The sequence below is a fragment of the Camelina sativa genome, chromosome 9 (assembly GCF_030686135.1).
Source record: "Camelina sativa cultivar CO46 ecotype springtype chromosome 9, ASM3068613v1".
In the NCBI taxonomy this organism is placed as follows: Eukaryota; Viridiplantae; Streptophyta; class Magnoliopsida; order Brassicales; family Brassicaceae; genus Camelina; species Camelina sativa.
In genome coordinates this window covers 5347729-5367791 of record NC_141888.1, presented here as the reverse complement: position 1 = coordinate 5367791, position 20063 = coordinate 5347729, and the positions used below count along the sequence as shown (strand labels likewise).

The 20063-nt window shown below is 34.9% G+C and overlaps 6 protein-coding genes and 1 long non-coding RNA gene across 8 annotated transcripts; 4 read left to right on the top strand and 3 right to left on the bottom strand.

Annotated features, from left to right (window-relative positions):
* Nucleotides 1-1060: 1060 nt before the first annotated feature.
* On the top strand, nt 1061-2617 carry LOC104715025 (MATH domain and coiled-coil domain-containing protein At3g27040-like). Its single transcript, XM_010432483.2, has 4 exons — nt 1061-1168; nt 1461-1630; nt 1785-1999; nt 2110-2617. Exons 1-4 carry the CDS (start codon nt 1062-1064, stop codon nt 2407-2409), a joined length of 792 nt encoding a protein of 263 aa, XP_010430785.1. The 5' UTR covers nt 1061; the 3' UTR covers nt 2410-2617.
* A 139-nt stretch (nt 2618-2756) lies between these two features.
* Nucleotides 2757-4345, bottom strand: LOC147937751 (uncharacterized). Its single transcript, XR_015566763.1, has 2 exons — nt 3694-4345; nt 2757-3594 (listed from the first exon to the last, which is right to left on the bottom strand). It is a non-coding gene; the product is annotated as an uncharacterized LOC147937751 (long non-coding RNA).
* On the top strand, nt 3532-5607 carry LOC104715024 (MATH domain and coiled-coil domain-containing protein At3g27040-like). Its single transcript, XM_087466965.1, has 5 exons — nt 3532-3898; nt 4124-4308; nt 4405-4577; nt 4837-5030; nt 5104-5607. The coding sequence occupies exons 2-5, from the start codon at nt 4151-4153 to the stop codon at nt 5416-5418; spliced, it is 840 nt and encodes a 279-aa protein (XP_087323091.1). The 5' UTR covers nt 3532-3898; nt 4124-4150; the 3' UTR covers nt 5419-5607.
* A 505-nt stretch (nt 5608-6112) lies between these two features.
* On the top strand, nt 6113-7922 carry LOC104710521 (uncharacterized). Its single transcript, XM_087466966.1, has 2 exons — nt 6113-6393; nt 7432-7922. Exons 1-2 carry the CDS (start codon nt 6197-6199, stop codon nt 7667-7669), a joined length of 435 nt encoding a protein of 144 aa, XP_087323092.1. The 5' UTR covers nt 6113-6196; the 3' UTR covers nt 7670-7922.
* Nucleotides 7896-8443, bottom strand: LOC109133468 (uncharacterized). Its single transcript, XM_019246653.2, has one exon. It carries the CDS (start codon nt 8317-8319, stop codon nt 8110-8112), a length of 210 nt encoding a protein of 69 aa, XP_019102198.2. The 5' UTR covers nt 8320-8443; the 3' UTR covers nt 7896-8109.
* Nucleotides 8444-9083: 640 nt separating this feature from the next.
* Nucleotides 9084-11061, bottom strand: LOC104710520 (protein LAZY 1-like). 2 transcript variants are annotated; one of them, XM_010427138.3, is made up of 5 exons: nt 10761-11057; nt 10550-10604; nt 9757-10364; nt 9438-9624; nt 9084-9330 (listed from the first exon to the last, which is right to left on the bottom strand). In XM_010427138.3, the coding sequence occupies exons 1-5, from the start codon at nt 10764-10766 to the stop codon at nt 9311-9313; spliced, it is 876 nt and encodes a 291-aa protein (XP_010425440.2). In that variant the 5' UTR covers nt 10767-11057; the 3' UTR covers nt 9084-9310. The 2 variants fall into 2 exon arrangements, with proteins under 2 accessions (XP_010425440.2, XP_087323090.1); XM_087466964.1 differs by having other exon boundaries at nt 9084-9624; nt 10761-11061.
* Nucleotides 11062-15678: 4617 nt separating this feature from the next.
* LOC104710518 (putative metal-nicotianamine transporter YSL6) lies at nt 15679-19243 on the top strand. The gene is made up of 7 exons (XM_010427136.3): nt 15679-16397; nt 16656-16828; nt 16919-17016; nt 17118-17255; nt 17423-17612; nt 17719-17851; nt 17966-19243. The coding sequence occupies exons 1-7, from the start codon at nt 16022-16024 to the stop codon at nt 18901-18903; spliced, it is 2046 nt and encodes a 681-aa protein (XP_010425438.2). The 5' UTR covers nt 15679-16021; the 3' UTR covers nt 18904-19243.
* Nucleotides 19244-20063: the final 820 nt, after the last annotated feature.

Sequence of the window (20063 nt, the reverse complement as noted above, 5' to 3'; positions counted from 1 at the left end):
AAAAGAATGAACTTGGCATCAAATTCCTTTTTGTACTCTACACTGCATTATACGGTATTTCGAGATGCGAAATCAATTTTTTTCGTTTCTCTCTGTATAATTATTAGTCTCGCTCTTCACATCTGTGATCACTTGTTCTCGGAAATGTCTTTATTCCACTTTTTTAAAAAATACTTGGGAAAGCTAAATTTTCCTCTTGCAATAACTATTTTTTTCCTTGACAAGTAAACCCAAATAATTACTCCCTCTGTCCCTCAAAGATTGATGTTTGAGGGACTTCACACAATTTAAGAAATAATGATTATTAGTTTTAAACACAATATTGTTTTTCTACTAAAAAGTATTATATATTTATAAACCAATGGCTATTGAATTTTCTTAATCATCACTTCTTGAAGTTTACAAAAGTTTAAGATTAATTAATTAAAAATGGTAAAACATCAATTTTTGTGGGATAAGGAAAAATCACATAACATCAATCTTGGTGGGACAGAGGGAGTATTTCTTTAAAGCCCTATATATTAACCCTATGAGCTATAACTTATGAGTTATGAGGAGTCGAAACGATTCACATTCCTTTCGTCTACACACTTGCATGCCTTTAAAAAGCTGTTGCTGCACTTCTTCTGAAGGGTTATAAACTTATCCTTCATCTTTTCCATTTCCTTTGACTGTTCGTCTTGTCAAACTTGGTAATTTGTAAATTGAAGTTTTTTTTTTCTTAAAAAATACTCCCTCCGTTTCAAAATATAGGATGTTTTAGATAAGTTTGTTGTTTCATAATATAGGATGTTTTCAAATTTCAATGCAACTTTTAGATTAGTTTAGTAGTTTATATTATGCAGTATTGTTTCTGATTGGTTGAACTTATTAAAAGTAAAATCTTCTTAATCTGCGTGCTTTGCTTAAAACATCCTATATTTTGAAACGGAGGGAGTATATTACAATGTTGTTTCGTATATATTGTGGTCTTTATATCTATATGATTATGATTAAGTTTTGTTTTTTTGATATGGTTGTTTAACTTGTTCAAGTTACAAACTTGTGTGTTTAGGATCAATATGGCGAATGAAGCTTATAAGAAGTTCACTTGGGTGATTAAGAATTTCTCCTCTTTGGAGTCCGATGCAGTTTACTCTGATATATTCGTTGCCGGTCGCTGCAAATGGTAAGAATATATAAATCTTGTTTGCAACTTTCTTGTGATATATTGAAGGTTTAAAATCTATTTCAATTTCGAATTGATGTTCTAGTCAATTTTTTTTTCAAATGCTTTTTCTATTTTTTTCCTAGAATGTCTAATATCTTTTTTACATCTTCTACTTGAAAATGTTCAATTTTGATAAGGTCTTCTTGACTGTTATTCTAAAGGTTCAATAATGTATGTATATTGGATTCGTGATGGTTCGTTGCAAATGACACAACACATCTAATAGCTTTTCTATGTGTTTTGCTCGCAGGCGTCTAATCGCCTATCCCAAGGGATCTGATAGGTCTTTTAATTATAATAATCTATCTCTGTTTTTATGTATTCCTGATTCTGTATCTTTACCTTCCGGATGGAGAAGACACGTTAAAATGTCCTTCAGATTGGTAAATCAAAAACCGGGAGAACTCTCCCATATGCGAGGTGATTGTTACTCCCACAGTCTTACTTCATTATTACTTTCATATGATTTGATATATGTTGTTGGTCTTGTCTTGTAGTATAGTTCAAGTCATGCGTTCTGTAGGATTGAAAATGGTGATGTGATCAGAGTTGTCTTCTTTTTTTTTCTTTTCAGAAGCTGAATACTGGTTTGATCAAAAGAACACAACCTGGGGTTTTCCATTTATGTTACCCCTTTACGAGTTTCAAGGCCACGATAAAGGTTTTCTGGTAAATGGAGAACTCAAAATTGTTGCAGAAGTAGATGTTCTTGAAGTTATTGGTAAACTAGATGTACCAGAGAAAACGGAAAGCATTGACATCAATGGGTTTAAAGTCCTTGCTTCACAAGTAAGAAAGATACTTTTAAATACATAGCAGAAAAAACAAATCGTCTCAGTAAAGTTCAGATTCTTGATATGGTTTTTACTTGCTGTCCATTTTTTCTATTTTTTTTGAAGGTACAATCTGTGAACAGTCTTTTTGCATCAAAACTTTGTCTGAAGAACCCACATCTGAGAAACATGTACTTGAATCTGAATGAAATTCTGTGCAAGTCTCCCGAGGAACTCTCCAGTGGTGATCTGGCCGAGGCATATTCTGCACTACGATATCTGACAAAAGCAGGGTTTAAGTTGGAATGGTTGGAGAAGAAACTGAAAGAGACTGGTGTGACTAGGCTGCAAGAAATTGAGCAAGAGTTGAAGGACTTGAAGATCAAGTGTGCAGACATGGATGCTCTGCTTAAGTTCTTACGATAAAATTGTTTGATGACTAGGGAAGTTAAAGCGTTTGAGTCAAATTGGTGTTTTGGTGTGTTTGTTTGATTTATCTTAGTTTTGAAACAGAGTCCTTTTAATACTTGGGGAGAATCAAGAGGACTTGTTTTGTTGTTGAGGTTTTGCTATGTTTCTTATATTTGCACTTTGTTTCTTGATGGAAAGTAATCAAAAATGTCTTGGTTTCTTATGTATGAACTATGACAGTTGCCTCATGTTTGAAACCAAGTTCTGGTAAAGAGCAGCACAAGAGATAGTGTCAAAAAGATTCTTTCAAGCCTTGTCTGTCTACTAGAAACTTTGCTGATGAAAACAATGAATCGAAACTAGTGAAAGATACAACATACGCTTGTAGGATCTAAGATGGAGGTTCTACATATCAACCAAGAATTGTATTTAAGAGTTACAGTAACCTTAAAAGATAAAGCTAAGTTTGTATGCACCAAAACTTTGGACAGAAAACCAAAATATCTAATTCAAATCACTATGAATTAGCATTGACCTTCCTCATTATGAACAAAACAGAAATCACAGGAGGTAGCAATAGCATAGAAGCGGAACTTGGTGGCCTTCCTCCTTTAGGCTTTCCTCCACCTAAAAACTTATGTACAATCAACTACTGAGGCTACATCATGAAACAGAGTTTCATCTCTGGGATATAACCATCTCATCTGTGTGACGCATAATTCGCATTGGGTGGATTACCTTGTTCGCTTTCGCTATCGCTTCAAAAAGAGTGTCCTTCATCAAATAGCAATTCTGGCCATACAGGACTCTCTGGTGAAACATACTCAGTCGGCTCTACTATGCAAACAGTGTAAGCCCGAGCAGCTAAAGATCGCAGCCTTTTATATAAACGGGTGCCAGGACTGACTTTATCTGAGACTATGATCAAAATTGCTGGATCAGGAAAGTCCACAGGACAGGAGAGTCCATTTTCCAAAAAAAGAATGTCATGTAACATTCTCATATTTAGATTACAGTCTCACCAATGGAAGACGAAAAAGTCGTTTCGTTTTAGGGTTAAACGAAACTAGGTATTACCTTTACCTTTACCTTTACAGTCTCAGCCAACATTCATATTATTACGCTGATTACTGATGCAAACGAGAGAATCTGGCGAGTCATTCTCCACACACACAAAGCATCACCCGGCCGGTAATTCACCTACAGATCATAAAAACAGAGATCTCTAGATTACAAACAGACACAGCATATAATATAAAGTAGAAGAAACGAAAAGAGTGTTAAAGGAGAAATTCACACCATCAGAGTCGTAATACTACATTCTGGCCCTGCGCAAGTCATGTAAGTCGTACTTGGCTTTGTCGTCACCATCGGCCATGATTACCACGCTACCATGAAAGCCCATTTTATGGAGAGCTAATTCGATATTAGGATAAATCGAGTCATAATCCGCATCACCAGGGATTGGATAATCCTCCAAGTTCCAGAAGACCACTGTCTCGAGGTCTTCTTCTTCGCCCATTGCAGTCTTTCTCGCTTAAAATTAGGGTTATAGAATAAAAACCAAAATTAGGGTTATAGAAAAAATAGAAGATTTCCTGTTATCTTTTTCCTAATTCTCATTAGGGTTACTAATTAAACCATTGGGTGAATCCGTATATATATATATATAGTTGATCTCTTTGATATCAATAAAACATAAACATTGAGAGCAATCTATTGAGTTTAGGAGTCATCATCATCATCATCAAGATCTATGGGGAATTATCCTCTATCGATCCCCAAGGAGAAGATCCCCAAGGAGGAGAAGATCCCCAAGCAGAAGGAGTTGTTCACTTGGGTGGTTAGAAAATTATCATCTATCGATCCCAAAGGAGTTTATTCTGATACATTCGTGGCCGATCGTTGCAAATGGTAAACAACATATATTTTATTTGTATTCGGTCACTGCAAGTGACACATGCATATATTGCTTTTCTAATATATATATATATTTTTTTTTGCTTGCAGGCGTCTACTCGCGTATCCCATGGTTTATAGTAGTATTAGTAGCGGTTATTATTTCTCTCTATCTCTACTATGTATTCCTAATTCTGAATCTTTGCCTTCGGGGTGGAGAAGAGACGCTAAATTTTCCTTTACTTTGGTAAATCAAGTTACAGGACAACGCTTCCATCATAAAGGTGTTTGTTTCTTTCTACTCTCTCACACTAGCTACTTTATGGTTATTTCTAGAAAGTACATATTATAGATTGTTTTTTTTTTCATAATATATATAGTGGGGGATTTAGCTGCTGTAAGATTTTATCTTAAGATCACTGTCAAGTTGTGTGTTTATGTATGTTCAATCGTTTGGAGTATAGCTCAAGTCATGTTTTTTCTCTCTAGTAATGATGATGATGAGAACACGTCTATTTTGTGGTTTTTTCTTTTCTTTTTCAGAAAGAGAATACTGGTTTGATCAAACGCACACATCACTGGATATTTCCAAGTTTGACCTTCCCGATTATATGATACACGATGAAGTCAAGATTGTTGCAGAAGTAGATGTTTTCGAGGTTATTGGTGAAGTAGATGTGCCAGAGGAAACTAAGGGAAGCATTGATATCAATGGGTTTCAAGTTCCTGCTTCACAGGTAAGATTAAAATACTTCTTATATATACATAGAAAACTAAGTATATACTTGATCTGTCCTTTTGTACTTGCAGGTAGAATTTGTGAAAAGCCTTTTTAAAAAGCACCCAGGCTTTGTATCAAGACTCTGTCCCAAGAACCCACATCTGAGAAAAGCATATTTGAATGTTATACTAAGTCTGACTGAGACTCTGAGCAAGTCCCCTGATGAACTCTCCAATGGGGATCTGGTGGACGCATATTCTGCACTACGATTTGTGACAAACGCAGGGTTTAAGTTGGATTGGTTGGAGAAGAAACTGAAAAAGACTGGTGGGACTCGGCTGCAAGAAATTGAGCAAGAGTTGGAGGACTTGAAGGTGAAGCGTGCAGACATCTTACGATGGTAGTTAAGAGGTTGGATCTTATTGGTGTTCTGGTCTGTCTGTTTTGATTTGTTTTAGTTTTGGAAACAGAGTCTTAATTTGGGGAACATCAAGAGAACTTGTTTTGTTGTTTAGGTCTTGCTATGTTTCCTTATATTGTGCACTTTAGGTTTCTTGATGGAAAAGTAATCAGAAATGTCTTGGTTTCTTTAATTGAGAATTACTTTAGCATCTTTGTAGTTAAAAATGAGTTTAGTTTGCATTGACTATCAAAGCAAACTCATTTTTAACTGTTACAGTTAAAGTTCGATGCAAACTAAACTCATTTTAACTACAAAGATGCTAAAGTAATTCTCAATTATAGGAAGTATTGTTTAATAGTTTTCATAAAGGATTCAAAAATGTTTAGTAAAGTTAACCAATAAAAAATGGACCGACCACTTTGTATATTTGTTTACTTTGATCCAAAGCCAATCCCATGTGACATCACATTCCAATGAAATGTGAATCCTCACACAACTTGATGGATCATAATCTCTCCTTTTCTTATAACCTTTAATCCTTCCATGTCACAAAAATTTGTCCTTTCCTCCCAAAGCACTCTTTCTTCCGACATTAACCAATGGATCACTCTATTCCCCTAAAGAAAAAAGAAGAAGCCTAATCTTCTATTCTCCACTACATATTAATTTCCCCACATATATATAAAGATACACAATCATGCATTTGTTGCATTGATCAAGTCCTTTTTTTCACACAACAGTTCAGACCTAAGAAAAGAGAGGAGCGGATCGAGAGAGAGATGCCTGATTGGGGACCGGTTTTTGTCGCGGTGACGCTTTTCGTGTTGCTAACTCCGGGACTGCTGATTCAAATTCCGGGGAGGGGACGAGTGGTTGAGTTTGGAACGTTTCAGACAAGTGGTGTTTCGGTTATTGTTCATACTCTCATTTACTTCACTATTGTTTGTATTCTCTTGCTTGCTCTCCAAATTCACATGTACATCGGCTGATATAAAATCTCTTTGCTTTTTACTTCTTTTTTGTATTAATGTATTTAGTTTTTTATTTCACTTGAATTGTGTGTACTTCAGTGTTTTGTTTGGTTTAAGAAACAAAGAGGTTTCATTAGATACTATATTAGTATAGTTTCACAAGCAGATATCTCTCTCTCTATGACTCTATGTGCCTAAAGAAATGTGTAAAAGTAAACATATAAACATTTGGTTCGATTCTGCTCGGTACAAATTCAAATGTTTCAATTAAAGATACGTGTAAACCGTAAACAACACCATTATGTGTTTAATCCACTCGAACTAAATCTGATTCCATTGATCAGTAAAGTTTTGCTGGTATTGAATTAGTTGCAAACATGCAAGTATCAACAGTACGAAGTCCACATGAAAATTGAAATACGGTGATACATTAAAAACTTAACTAAGAAGTAATTAGAAAGCTGATTTTATTTTATTAATTTTGTGGAGTGTGGAGTCAGTCGGTCCATCACTACAGCTAAAAAAAGCAAATATATTCCATTACTAATTTATTTTTTAAATAATAATAATTAAATTAGTCAATAACAAAAGTTATAAGAACATCAAACTTTTTTGGTTTAACGGTGACTTTTTTTTTTCTTGAACAATAAAATCAATCTGTGTGTTAACTAAAATTTCTTAATTACGCTTAATCCTATTTTAGCTAAATCCTCAGTATAACCCCATGTTGATAGGTTCGCTTAATCCTATTTTATCAACAGCGACTCTTTGATAGGTTCGATTTGATCGATCTCCCATGTTGTGTGTACAAGTGTGCAGACTGCAGAGTCTCCGAGACCACTTGACTACCACTTGACTATCAGACAAAGTACCTTTTTCTCGTGTTCTCATATGTTCTTTAATTAATTAATTAATAAACCAATCACGAGATTAGTTTTTAAGTTTTTCCTTAACACCAGACACAGAGCCACAAAACTTTCCTCTTTTTCTTTCTTTTCTTTCTAGTTTCTTCCATCTCTCTCTCCACCGCTTCCTTCCTAAAGTTGTAACCTTTATTTTTTTCTACTTTTAATGGCGGATTGGGCTCCAGTTCTCGTCGGTGTGGTCCTGTTCGTGCTTCTCTCGCCGGGTCTTCTCTTCTCATTACCTGGTAACAACCGCACCGTAGATTTCGGTGGTCTCAAAACCAACGGCAAAGCCATAGCTGTTCACACTCTCATCTTCTTCGCTATCTACTCCATTTTGATCCTCGCTGTTAATCTCCACATCTACACTGGCTGAGTATCTGAAATCTCATATAGGTCTCTTCTCTATCTTTTTTTTTTTTTTGTTTTAAAAAAAATAAAGGTTACCCTTTTTGAAAAATGGGTCTAGAACAAACTCTGTAAAATTAGAGTTTTTATTTTGATCTATAGTTTATGTTCTCATGTTGTAACAAACAGATTTGGTGAAAAGGATTGTGTTTGTATTGTGATGTATCGTTTACTGAAATGTATCAGTTTGCTTCTTTTAGTGAAATGTGTTTATTTGCTTAGATTTTGTTAAAAATTACAGCTTTTTAACCATCCTGCTTGAGAAAACCTTTTTAGCAATAACGAACAATGAAAGCTAAAGAAGAGGAGAAATGTAGAAAGACTACAGATCTGTACATACATTGGAGTTTGGCAATATAAAGGCCTCCTCTTTTTTTTGTTGTTGTTACATGATATTAAGAGTAGAAACTAGAAATGGATGTGAATTTGTATAGCTATCACCAAGATTGTGAATATACAAAAGTATATAACCGCGTGAATCAAAATGGCTATACCGCTTGTCGTCATGTTTCCGAATTCAACCACTCTTGTCCTGGCCGGAAGCTGGAATAGTAGTCCTGGTGAGAGTAGGATGAATAGAGACACCGCTACAATCACCGGTCCCCAATCCGTGCTCATCTATAAAGGTTTTGAATCTCTTCTCTTCTTTGTGTTTTTTGTTGAAAATGCTTATGTGAATTGTGTGTATAAAAGAGAGTGTTTGTGTTGTTCTTTTGCTGATGAAGAGGGAGACAAAGTGGCTAGAGAGTTATGTAGAAGAAGGTGAGTGAGTGATGATTAGGTCTTTTTGGCTTTTCTTGGTGGCTAAGGAGACGAAAGAAGAAGAGGTTAAGATACTAAGCTTAGTGATGGATTACGAGGAAAGGGCATTGTGTTTCTTTATTGGCTCTGCTTTTGTGAACTTATCGTCTTCTTTCTTCTTTTTGATGATTGTTCAATCAGTTGTTTCTATGCTCTTTGGTGTTGTTTGCTTTTTGTTAAAGAATTTGAGATAAAGTAGATTACTACATAAAGATTGTATATCAAGAAATGTGTCCACTTATTTGTTTTCTTAGTAGTTTGGTTTTATCTTTTTGTTTTGTTTCTCTCTTGAGTCTTCTAGTAACAGTGGACCCGATTTGGTTTCCGTTTTCGATTCTATGTCCACGGATTGGATCCGGTCTAATAAGCATTGAGTTCAGTACCTCTGTTGTGTCTTGCCATTGATCTATGTTTTTTTTTGTCCCTATGGATCTTTTCAAAATGTACTGATCTTTTTTTTCTTGTTTTTGTTAGGCTTGTACTAATGGTGTTGAATTCGAGATCAAGAGTCAAAAGAGGGTCAAATGGGCAGACATTTTAGGTTCATCAGTGATTGGTTTGGAGCAGAGATGTGACAGTTATTAGCAGTTAACACCTGTAGCCATATCGCGTTTAGGTGCTACTTCGAATACTGTTTAGATTCGGGTACAATACTTCCATACATAACACATTGCCTTAAACTAGACTACATAACCTCTTTGATTACACACATTATTAGATACTGATTTTTGTATATTATATATGGATGTGATAGGAGAGATCTTTGCTAGGAGCATCAGTGGAGGTTTGTTGAAGTGAGTATTTATCTTCACAGCTCCAGAACAAGATCTGCAAAAAGCAAGCAAATGATATGAAAACTCTTGAGAGAGAGAGAGAATAGAAAAAACCAAATAGTGTTCTTTGTGTTTCATTGTCCTGTGTAGATATTGACGTACACTCTGTGTCGGTCTTGATCCAGTTTTCTCTTTTCCTGTTCGCATCCGAGATTGAACTTGCACCGAGGAACCCCCTAGTAATACTAGGGACCTTGAGATCCACTTTTCTTCTGTCATCTATCTCGTTATGGTCTCTTATAGGTGTATAGAGAACAGGGTGGACTTTACGTCGGCAGGTTTGAGTACTCTATAACAAAAACAGAAACCACCTTTAACTTTCAGAATTCACAGACCAATCACTTTAGGTAACTAATTTTTTTTTTTTTGACAATAGACTTTAGGTAACTAATTAGAAATGCTTAAAGCTAAAACGACTAACCTTTCTAAGAGCTTTCTTCTTGGGCATAGAATCCTCATCATCATTTCTTGTCTTCGAAGAAGCTCCATGAAGTTTTTCAAATACTTTTTTAATCACATCTCTTGTTCCATGTTTCTCTATGGAAGACTTTCCTTGTACTGTTTGTCTCCTCTTGAAGAGACTCATGAGCAAGCTCTTTTTCTTCTTTGTGCTTCCATTGCTTCTCTCCGTAAGTTCAATGGATGATAGAAAGTGATCATAATCTTGTTGAGGACATGCATGGAAATCTTTATCTTCTTTTGCATTCGATCTTTCTACCGGCTTACTGCTAATATCCTCAGGACATTCCTTAAGAAACTTGTCTAGTTTCTCAGTAATGAGCTTGGCCATCTCCTTTTCTTCTCCGGTTACATCTTCTTCTGCAACCATAGCTGCGAACTTAGGTGTCTCAGGGTCTGTGCCAAGCGTTCCGATGGCCAGAAAACCGCAGAAACCGTCTTCATCAAACCGAAGTTTCTCTTCAAATTTGGGTAGTTTCTTGTCATGAGAGGGTCCGGAGAAGGAGAAGGAGTTTGTGCGGATGTCTTGGACGTCAGAGGAAATCTGAGCTCTTAGACAACCGGAACCACCTAAAAAGATAGGTTGAATTTTGTTTTATCAAAGAATAGATTAGCTAGAGAGAGTCGAGAGTATGCTTAATAGAAATTTAGAATCGATCAACCAAGAAGACTAGCATATATGTATAGATAACATATTCTATAAAGATGAAGATTTTATGAGATAAAGTTCTGCTTCTATATATATATGATCTAACCTTTGAAATCTTTTGATGGGCCATTTAGCGTTCTAGTTCGCATCCAACTTAGCAGCTGCAAGATTTAGAGATAGAGAGAGAGTTCGTTAAAAAATGATTAGCCAATGAGAGACTAAGTACAAACTACAAACTAATTAAAGCTCATTTATCATCAACAAGAAAGAATATTTTGATTAGACTTTGAAATTGGAATGTACATGTATATACTCACCTTCATTTTGTCTTTGGCTTCCCACAGCTTCTATTATTTTATTTTTCATTTTACTTAGGGTTTTATACTATATATATAGATGTAAGTAGGTCAAGTTTGAGCTAGAAGGATCCGAGTCTTATGATTGAGTTTAGAACAGTAGATGATATTGTCCGTCGTCGTCTTGTGTTGAGGATTCACATATATAGAATTACTATATAGATTTGCATGTATCGGACTTTATTTACGTAAGATGGGACGTTACAGAATTAAGGAAAGGTTGTTCTCGAGCTAAAAGGTGTGTATACGGAAGTCTCTGGCCGAGGTCGAGAGAGGGGGGTCTCCCACTTCTTCAACTTTTTCTTGTAATTTGTTGGGACATGTGTGTGAAGTTTCTCTCACAACCGACACGTGTCTAATCATTCGTACGCCATGAAATGACACATCGTAACACAATCGTATTATTGGAGTTAGCATATCATGTTTGTGCATACTGTTCTTCTTGCATGCTTTTTCCCCCAAAAGGAAATTGATACACACCTTCAAAAGGAAATGTTGTTTTCAGTCTCTATAAGAATATATGGCGTGCAAGCAATAGAAGTCTCTAGGCTCTAGCTCACAAAGAGAATCCCACTATTTTGTCCTGGCTCTGCCACGTCACCGACATAAAGGAAAGTGATATATACGAACCCCAAAAAAGAGTTAATAAATTTTTTAGACCATTGAAAAAATTGGACCGATATGAGTACGCAGTTAGCCAACCAAAGGGGTACGTAGAGTATTTGATGTCTTGAATTCGAGCACCAGCAATAAGAAGATGACTGAAATATTTAATTTAAAATGCAATGGTCTCTTGTCGAAGAGATTTCTTGGTTAAAAAGAAATGACATGTAGTGGTGCTACCGTACGTAATGTATGTATAAACATATACGACCCCAAAAGAGTTTGTAAATTATATAAACCATTGATAAATTGTACCGATATATAATATGACGTAACCAGAGAGTACTCAGTTGGCCAACCAAAGGGATACGTAGAGTATTTGAAGTCGTGAATCCAAGCACCAGCTAGCAATGAGAAGATGACTGAAATATGTAAGTTAACATGCCATGGTCTCTTGTCGAAGAGATTTCTTGGTTAAAAAGAAATGAATCGACATGTACCGTAATGTTTGTATATTTAAACAGTACTGTCACTCAATTTTGGTAGGAAACGGGTAAAAATCGTCGTTGGAATGTTATAAAGGTATCTTTATTATTGAACAAATAAACAAGAAGCTACATTATAACAATGTACTTTGTGTGTCCCAGAGACACAAAGGAGAAAGAGCTATTTCATGTGTGTAAGCTTTTAAGATCTTTCTTCTTCTTATAATTATATAACCTTCTGATCGATACATGTGAGGATTATTTTGTATCGTACACTAAATTATCGTCGCACTGTTTCATTTCACATGCAAAAAAACTGACAAATTAATGAAGTGTAAAAAACGTGCTTCATAGTTTCTTCTTGGTCCCATTTTTTTTTTAGCTAGTATTTCTTGTAGGTTTGCAAATCTTATCTAGGTGCCACCAAGACTTGTGATCGCTGAATGTGCTACGTACATGTTTTCAAATTTCAATATATCTTCGGTTAATCGTAAATGCAAGTTGACGTCCAAAACTCAAAAGTACAGCGTTATACAGAACCATATGCTTGGATATTGGATGAAATCGCAAATATATTGGTTATTTGGTTCTAACTAAGAATATCAAGCATAACCACATAATCGACATTCAAATATGAATTGAGTTTCGAATATGACACCATGCATATTCATAAAACGATCAACACACGCAACATTTAAGAAACTAAATCTTCATTTTTTTCTACCTAAATGGTGAATTAATCTACACCAGTCTTTGTCGGAGTCTCTGTAACTTAGAACATCGTGAATAAACGCTGAAAATCTGAACCGAAACCGATTTGAAAAATGTACTATTAGATTCTAATATTTTTTACCCACAAAACCCAAACCCGAGTATTCTTATCCGAACCCGTCCTGAGTACCCGAATGCCGAAACTTAGTCTTGATACTAAGGGTCTCACAAAAATGAGTGCAACAAAATTCATAATTTTGTCAAAATCATGGACCACTATATTCATAATACAGTAGAACCTCTATAAATTAATATTCTTTAAATTAATAGTCGCTATAAACTAATATTTTTTTGGTTCCGAGTTAGATCGGTGTAAAAAATAACACAATTCAATAAAATAATAAGATAATATTTTTTTTAGAAATTCTATGTAAAAAATATGCTCTCATCAATATTATAAACTAATAATGATATAAAAATATATATGTGGAAAATTAGTGAAATATGACTTTATTGTTGTTTGCCTATTCTTAAATTTGCATTCTAGTTGGAGCTCATATATAATATTTTTCATTGCATAAAAAACTTTTGGTGTTGTCTTCCCAAATCGATCCAAAAATTATGGAGATTCCTGATGCGATAATTTTTTTACATATAACTAATTCTAAATATACCGCAATATCTTTTTCAACTTCATCATCATCATAAAAGGTAGTAGCAATAATTTCTTTTAAGCTCTAAACTTTTAACATTTCTTATTTTTACCTAGATAATCTAATAAATTATTGACATCCATCCTATTATGATAGCCAAAATTGTAAATTAAAAAAATTCTATAAAAATGTAAATGATAACAAAAATATTATTTTTAATAGAAAATTTTTAAAACTATAAAAATAAAAAATCTCTTCATAAATTAATATTTTATTTATCGATAAATTAAAAACCTCTATAAATAAATAAATTTTCATGGTCTCGACCTTATTAATTTATAGAATTTTTGAATTTCATGAACATTATTTTCATAAAAATTACAAATTCCCAAAAAATTCAATAAATCCCATTCCATCCAAAGTAAATGATACGAGATAATAATCATCTTCAATTCTTCACATCTCAGTCTAGTTTCCATTTATACATAACTCTTACCACAAAAAAAAAAGAAAAGGGAAAAGAAATATCTTATTATATAAACCTTGATGACAATATTACTTATTAACAAGATCGTGACACGTGTCAATTATATCATTCAGATGTTGACACATGTCAATTCATTATTAAAATTTTAAAAAATAAAAATATAAAAATTCAAAACCTAACCTAAAAAGGTTTTATATAAAAGTAAATAGATAAAATAAAACCTAAATTTATTTAAAAACTAATTATAATATAATATATATAGATATATACCAAAAAATTCAAAATTATAATATTGTTTACTTATTTTGATTTTTAGTTGCTATATTACAAGAAAAATATTACTTTTTATATAAGATAAAAAAATGATTGTGAAAATTATACAATTAGTTACTGTTTCTAAAAAAAATGTAAATACTCACCTTTACATAAAAAAAAGATTGTTGAAGTAAAAAAAAAAAATAGATCGTCTCATATTTTTTTCACCAATCAAATAATTTATTCAAAAGACTGCTATTGTAATATATATGATAGGAGTATGTAAGATTAAACGTATGCGTTTTTGTAACTATAAAAATGTTAAAGTGAAAAGACATATAATAGGTTATTTAATGTGTTCATAAAGATAATGTGTTGGTAGTAGTTAAGACTAAAGAGTATATTTTAATAATAAAATATATTTGCGGGTACAAATAAACTTTTAGTGGTAATGTAGACAGTACATTTGTAAATGGTATACATAAGTGTATTATAGCAAAAAAAAAAAACAACTATTTTCTATAACTAAAAGTTTATCTCTTTACTTTTATACATTGTTTTTTACTTACGAAAATTATTAAATATATATTCTTTGTTAAATTTAATTTAATTTAAATACTTTTGAACTCATCAACAACTATTTTCTTTAACTAAAAGTGTATCTATTTTTTTTCAAACAAACAATAAAGTAAAAGGAATTTCTTCGGTAAGTTGCCCAAGCCAGAGGGAAGGGGTTTACAAAAGAACTTCAGAGATAAGAGAATGCGAAACACGGGCAAGATAATTCGCCTTCAAATTTGTCGCATGCGGGATCCAAGAGATGGAGAATAGTGGAAAAAACTCCAACGAATTAAACTCATCAAGCAAGTTGAAGAAGGATGGCCAATATTCAGGGGAATGCATCATAGTGAGTAAACTCAACACGTATGCGCTCCATGGCCCACAACAACGCTTCTAACTCTGAATGTAGGGGAGAGGGGCTCTGTTTTAGACACTTGGCCCCCAACAATGAAGTTCGCTCCTCACTAACGCAACACTTCCAGCCCAATCATGAATGCTCATTGGTTGCTTTCCAAGAACCATCAATTTGACAACAAGGTGAAGAAACATCCGAGGACGGAGATGGAGCCGACATGACCGCCGTAAAAGATAGCGCCTCTTTCCAAGCTAACTTATCGCCCAAAACCTGAGCAATTATATAATTTGTCTCGATCTCTAAACTTTAATTTTTTTTTATGGCCTTCCAGATTGCCTATAAAAATCATGGTAATTGAAGAAGTTGATCAGGATCACCCTGTACATCCCTCCAGAAAACAAAATCCAAATTTGAGTACACCGACTAATATGGATAATCCCCTGATGTGACCGGAGTTAGAGATAAATCCTAAACTTCCCACGAGTGAGGGCATTCAAAAAATTTATACCTTTTACACCAGATATTTATATTGGATACTTCAGTGTATCTATTTACTTTTATAAATATTTTTTACTTACTAGAAATACTTACTTTATATTCTTTGACAAATTTTATTTTATTTTTAAAATTTTAAACCCGCACATCGGGCGGGTCTTTGATATAAATAGCAAGGGCCGGCCCAATGTGAAACGAGCCCAACAAACAAAAATACTTTACTATTAAACGACCGTTACAAAAATTTAGTGGAATAAAATAATAATCTGAACACGAGAGAGACGAGAGGCGGAGGAACGAAGAAAAGAACAAAAATTACAATAAATGTGGTTCGTAACTTTCGTAATCAATCCCATTCTCTTAACAGATAAAAATTCATCGTTTCAATGTAAGCTTAGCGTAACAGACTAAAATGACACGTGTCACTTTCTCATTCCACCTACTCATAACCACGTTTGCGTCTAATCTTTTTAGAGTTTTTTTTTTCTTTATTCTCTCCCAAATCCTAACTAACTCTCTCTCTCACAATTCACAAATCCGCCATAACCATTCTCCTCTCTCTATAGATCCATTTTCTCGGGAAAATCCAAAATTTGACGATTGACTTAGCTTAAAACATGGGGACGGAGATCCCAAGATCGGAGGATGAGATATCGGAGGCCTTGTTACAGCCGGAATCTGGGAAAACCGCGACGACGACGACGACGGCAGCGGACGAGCATGTACCTGAGTGGAAAGAGCAGATAACGCTTCGAGGATTGACCGTGAGCGCTTTGTTGGGAACTTTGTTCTGTATCATCACTCATAAACTCAATCTGACTGTTGGAATCATCCCGTCGTTGAACGTCGCTGCCGGATTGCTCGGATTCTTCTTCGTCAAGTCGTGGACTGGTTTCTTGTCGAAGCTTGGGTTTACGGTGAAGCCGTTCACTAAGCAAGAGAATACTGTTATCCAGACTTGCGTTGTCGCTTGCTATGGCCTCGCCTTTAGCGGTATTTTTTTTACTCAAGATCTGTGTTCGATATCGGAATCTTAGTTTTTCGAATTCTGGAACAGTAGTTGTTTTTGGCGATTGTACAATAGTAGTAACTTTGATTTGATCAAGAAGAATCTGATTGTGGTTGACTTGGTTGGAATCACAAACGTTGAATTTGTTGAAAAGGATCTGTAGCTATTTTCTGAGAAATTGTTGATTGTGATTACTAGTATAAGGATTTGATATGGAATTGTCTTTGCTTTCTAAATATCAGGAGGATTTGGTTCATATTTGATTGCTATGGATGAGAAGACATACAAGCTCATTGGTGCTGACTATCCGGGGAATCATGCAGAAGATGTTATAAATCCAGGATTGTGGTGGATGATTGGGTTTTTGTTTGTGGTCAGCTTCTTGGGGCTCTTTAGTCTCGTTCCATTACGCAAGGTAGTAATCTCAATAGCATATAGATAATGTATAGTGTCCTTTCACTACTGTTTGATCTTTCTCCTTATGCGCTCATTAAGTATATCTCAGGTGATGGTTTTGGACTACAAACTTACTTATCCTAGTGGAACCGCCACTGCAATGTTGATTAACAGCTTCCATACCAACAGTGGAGCTGAGCTTGCAGGGTAATTTTTGTCAAGAGTCATTTTAAATTTTGCTTTCTGCAAAACCATATCTTTAGTTTATTGAACTTGCGTGTGTGTGTGTGTGATGTTTTTCACCACAGGAACCAGGTCAAATGCCTTGGAAAATACCTGAGCCTTAGCTTGATTTGGAGTTGTTTCAAGTGGTTCTTTAGTGGTATTGGAGATGCTTGTGGGTTTGATAACTTCCCAACCCTTGGTTTGACGCTATACAAGAACACGTAAGTTCATCCTATCGGCTATCTCTTGACCATATTGATACAGCTTTTATGTCCGAGATTAATATATCAGTAATGATCTGTGAGAATTGAGAAGGAATATGTTTTCTGCTACTTTTTGAAGGTATGTTGGTGCAATTTATAACTATTCTGGATTCTTTGCCGCACAGGTTTTACTTTGACTTCAGTCCTACTTATATTGGATGCGGTCTTATATGCCCCCATATAGTGAATTGCTCGGTTCTTCTCGGTGCGATCATCTCTTGGGGGATTCTGTGGCCATTCGTATCACAGCATGCCGGGGATTGGTATCCAGCTGACCTTGGGTCCAACGATTTCAAAGGTCTCTATGGATATAAGGTACAGTATAAGCAGCCCAGTTATAAACTTTTTTTTAATACAGTATAAGCAGGGAAACAGATGAGGTTCAAGTACTGATATTTTCATGTCGTGTTTGACTTTTAAGGTCTTTATCGCCATTGCCATTATCCTTGGTGACGGTCTCTACAATCTTGTCAAGATCATTGCTGTCACTGTGAAGGAAATATGTAGCAGTAGGTCAAGACGACTCAATCTACCGATTGTTACCGACGTTGTAGGTGAGAGAATATTAGATCCTTACTCATCTCTTACATGTTTTTGTATTAACCAAGAATTTGTTTGCTCTCATGGCCACTTTCTAAAGACTGTTAACTATATGTTTTCCAATTCAGATGACAGCGAAGCCTCTGAGATACTGCTGGTCAAGAAGAAAAGAGATGAAGTATTTCTTAAGGACCGTATACCCCTTGGATTTGCGGTTTCTGGTTATGTGGGTCTTGCAGCTATCTCTACCGCAACAATCCCGTTGATATTCCCACCCTTGAAATGGTACTTTGTCCTGTGTTCTTACTTCATTGCACCTGCTCTTGCCTTTTGCAACTCTTATGGAACTGGGCTCACGGACTGGAGTCTAGCATCAACCTATGGAAAGATCGGTCTTTTCATAATCGCTTCTGTAGTAGGAAGTGATGGTGGTGTCATTGCGGGTTTAGCTGCCTGTGGAGTTATGATGTCAATCGTCTCTACTGCAGCTGATCTTATGCAAGACTTCAAAACAGGTTACCTTACTTTATCATCAGCAAAATCCATGTTTGTAAGCCAGCTTGTTGGGACCGCAATGGGCTGTGTGATCGCCCCGCTCACATTCTGGCTGTTCTGGACTGCTTTTGACATTGGAGATCCCAATGGTCCGTACAAAGCACCTTACGCAGTGATTTTCCGTGAGATGGCGATTCTCGGTATTGAGGGCTTTGCGGAACTGCCTAAGCACTGTTTGGCTCTTTGTTACGGGTTTTTCATCGCAGCTTTGATTGTGAATCTCTTGAGAGACATTACACCGCCTAAGATCTCTCAGTTTATCCCGATCCCAATGGCGATGGCTGTCCCATTCTACATTGGAGCGTACTTCGCCATTGACATGTTTGTTGGGACTGTGATATTGTTTGTATGGGAGCGGATCAACAGGAAAGATGCAGACGACTTTGCGGGTGCAGTAGCATCAGGACTGATCTGTGGGGACGGGATCTGGACAATTCCGTCTGCTATCCTCTCGATCTTAAGGATCAACCCGCCCATTTGTATGTACTTTGGACCGTCCTCAGCAAGTTAAAGATGCCTGAATGGCCGGTCATAATCGCAACCACGAGTCACAATCAAATGAAAAACTTGTCTGAGAGTCTCGTGGCCGCCAGATTTGAAGCAATCGTCTTCATATGCTGTGTAGATATGTTTAGTATCCAATTCGCAAGAACAAAAAATGTTGTTGCAAATCTCTTTAAATGTTTAGTCAATGTTGTTTTATGTCTTGGGATATTCTCTTTGAATGCTCTCATTCACAAGCTCAAAGAGGGTTTAGTATCCATTTGCATTTGTTCAATTCAATAATCATAAGGAATGTATACAGATGTTATATTGAACTCATACAATTCCAATTAACCTCAAAAGCTCAATCAAAAGTTCATGCTAATTTGGTTTATATGATTTTATTGATTTATTTGTATTGGAGAGAACCAAAACTCCAAAAGTGTGAGAAATTTCAATAATGTTTATAATCATAGATATACACCCACTACGCAACATATAATAATATTTTTAGTACGAGATTTATTTACAATAGTGTCTCTTTTTGGATTTGAGAATACTGTTTCGAACAGTTTAATAGTACAATATAGATTATGTTTTATATTCTAGTCATAGTAAATTTGTAATAATGAACATTTTGATGTAAATTTTTTGATGATATCAAAATCTTTAGTTGATCGTTTGACAGCACCACTATTGTAATTTAACAACAACTGAGTTTATTTTCAAACATACCACTTTTAGTGTTTTTATTCCAAAGACATCTATTTTCCCAAAATTACCACAAAATGTGAACTAAATTTTTTATATTAAAAGTTTAAAACTAATCACTAAATCCTAAACACTAAACCTGAAAACTATACCCTAAATCTAAAATTGTCAACTTAAACCTGAAAAAAAAAAATGTACCCATTGAAAAATTAATTTTTTTTTGTGTTAGTGGTATTTTTGGATAATAAATTTTTGTGATATTTTTGGAAAAAAAAAAACTGTGTGGTATTTTTTAAAAAGAACTTAATAGTATTTCAAGGAATTCCTTAACATTTTTATTTTAATAGTGAAAATAATCTTAAAAACTGTAAAATTTCTAATCATGATACTCCAAGCTTGATATACTATAATTGGGGCAAGATTGGTGGAGATAATGGTGGCACAAACTCTTGAGAATTATTGGATATTAAAATCATT

What these genes read in the sequence shown, in the direction of transcription:
- LOC109133468 (XM_019246653.2), bottom strand. Translation starts at nt 8,319, where the DNA reads ATGAGCACGGATTGGGGACCGGTGATTGTAGCGGTGTCTCTATTCATC.
- LOC104715025 (XM_010432483.2), top strand. Translation starts at nt 1,062, where the DNA reads ATGGCGAATGAAGCTTATAAGAAGTTCACTTGGGTGATTAAGAATTTC. An exon ending in GTTGCCGGTCGCTGCAAATG is followed by an intron (nt 1,169 to 1,460) that starts GTAAGAATATAT and finishes TTTTGCTCGCAG; the next exon opens with GCGTCTAATCGCCTATCCCA. An exon ending in AGAACTCTCCCATATGCGAG is followed by an intron (nt 1,631 to 1,784) that starts GTGATTGTTACT and finishes TTTTCTTTTCAG; the next exon opens with AAGCTGAATACTGGTTTGAT.
- LOC104710521 (XM_087466966.1), top strand. Translation starts at nt 6,197, where the DNA reads ATGCCTGATTGGGGACCGGTTTTTGTCGCGGTGACGCTTTTCGTGTTG. An exon ending in CTTGCTCTCCAAATTCACAT is followed by an intron (nt 6,394 to 7,431) that starts GTACATCGGCTG and finishes TCCTTCCTAAAG; the next exon opens with TTGTAACCTTTATTTTTTTC.
- LOC104715024 (XM_087466965.1), top strand. Translation starts at nt 4,151, where the DNA reads ATGGGGAATTATCCTCTATCGATCCCCAAGGAGAAGATCCCCAAGGAG. An exon ending in GTGGCCGATCGTTGCAAATG is followed by an intron (nt 4,309 to 4,404) that starts GTAAACAACATA and finishes TTTTGCTTGCAG; the next exon opens with GCGTCTACTCGCGTATCCCA. An exon ending in TTCAAGTTCCTGCTTCACAG is followed by an intron (nt 5,031 to 5,103) that starts GTAAGATTAAAA and finishes TTGTACTTGCAG; the next exon opens with GTAGAATTTGTGAAAAGCCT.
- LOC104710518 (XM_010427136.3), top strand. Translation starts at nt 16,022, where the DNA reads ATGGGGACGGAGATCCCAAGATCGGAGGATGAGATATCGGAGGCCTTG. An exon ending in CTATGGCCTCGCCTTTAGCG is followed by an intron (nt 16,398 to 16,655) that starts GTATTTTTTTTA and finishes TCTAAATATCAG; the next exon opens with GAGGATTTGGTTCATATTTG. An exon ending in TTGACGCTATACAAGAACAC is followed by an intron (nt 17,256 to 17,422) that starts GTAAGTTCATCC and finishes TTTGCCGCACAG; the next exon opens with GTTTTACTTTGACTTCAGTC.
- LOC104710520 (XM_087466964.1), bottom strand. An exon ending in CCCATCAAAAGATTTCAAAG is followed by an intron (nt 10,365 to 10,549) that starts GTTAGATCATAT and finishes CTATCTTTTTAG; the next exon opens with GTGGTTCCGGTTGTCTAAGA. An exon ending in AGAAGAAAGCTCTTAGAAAG is followed by an intron (nt 9,625 to 9,756) that starts GTTAGTCGTTTT and finishes TTTTTGTTATAG; the next exon opens with AGTACTCAAACCTGCCGACG.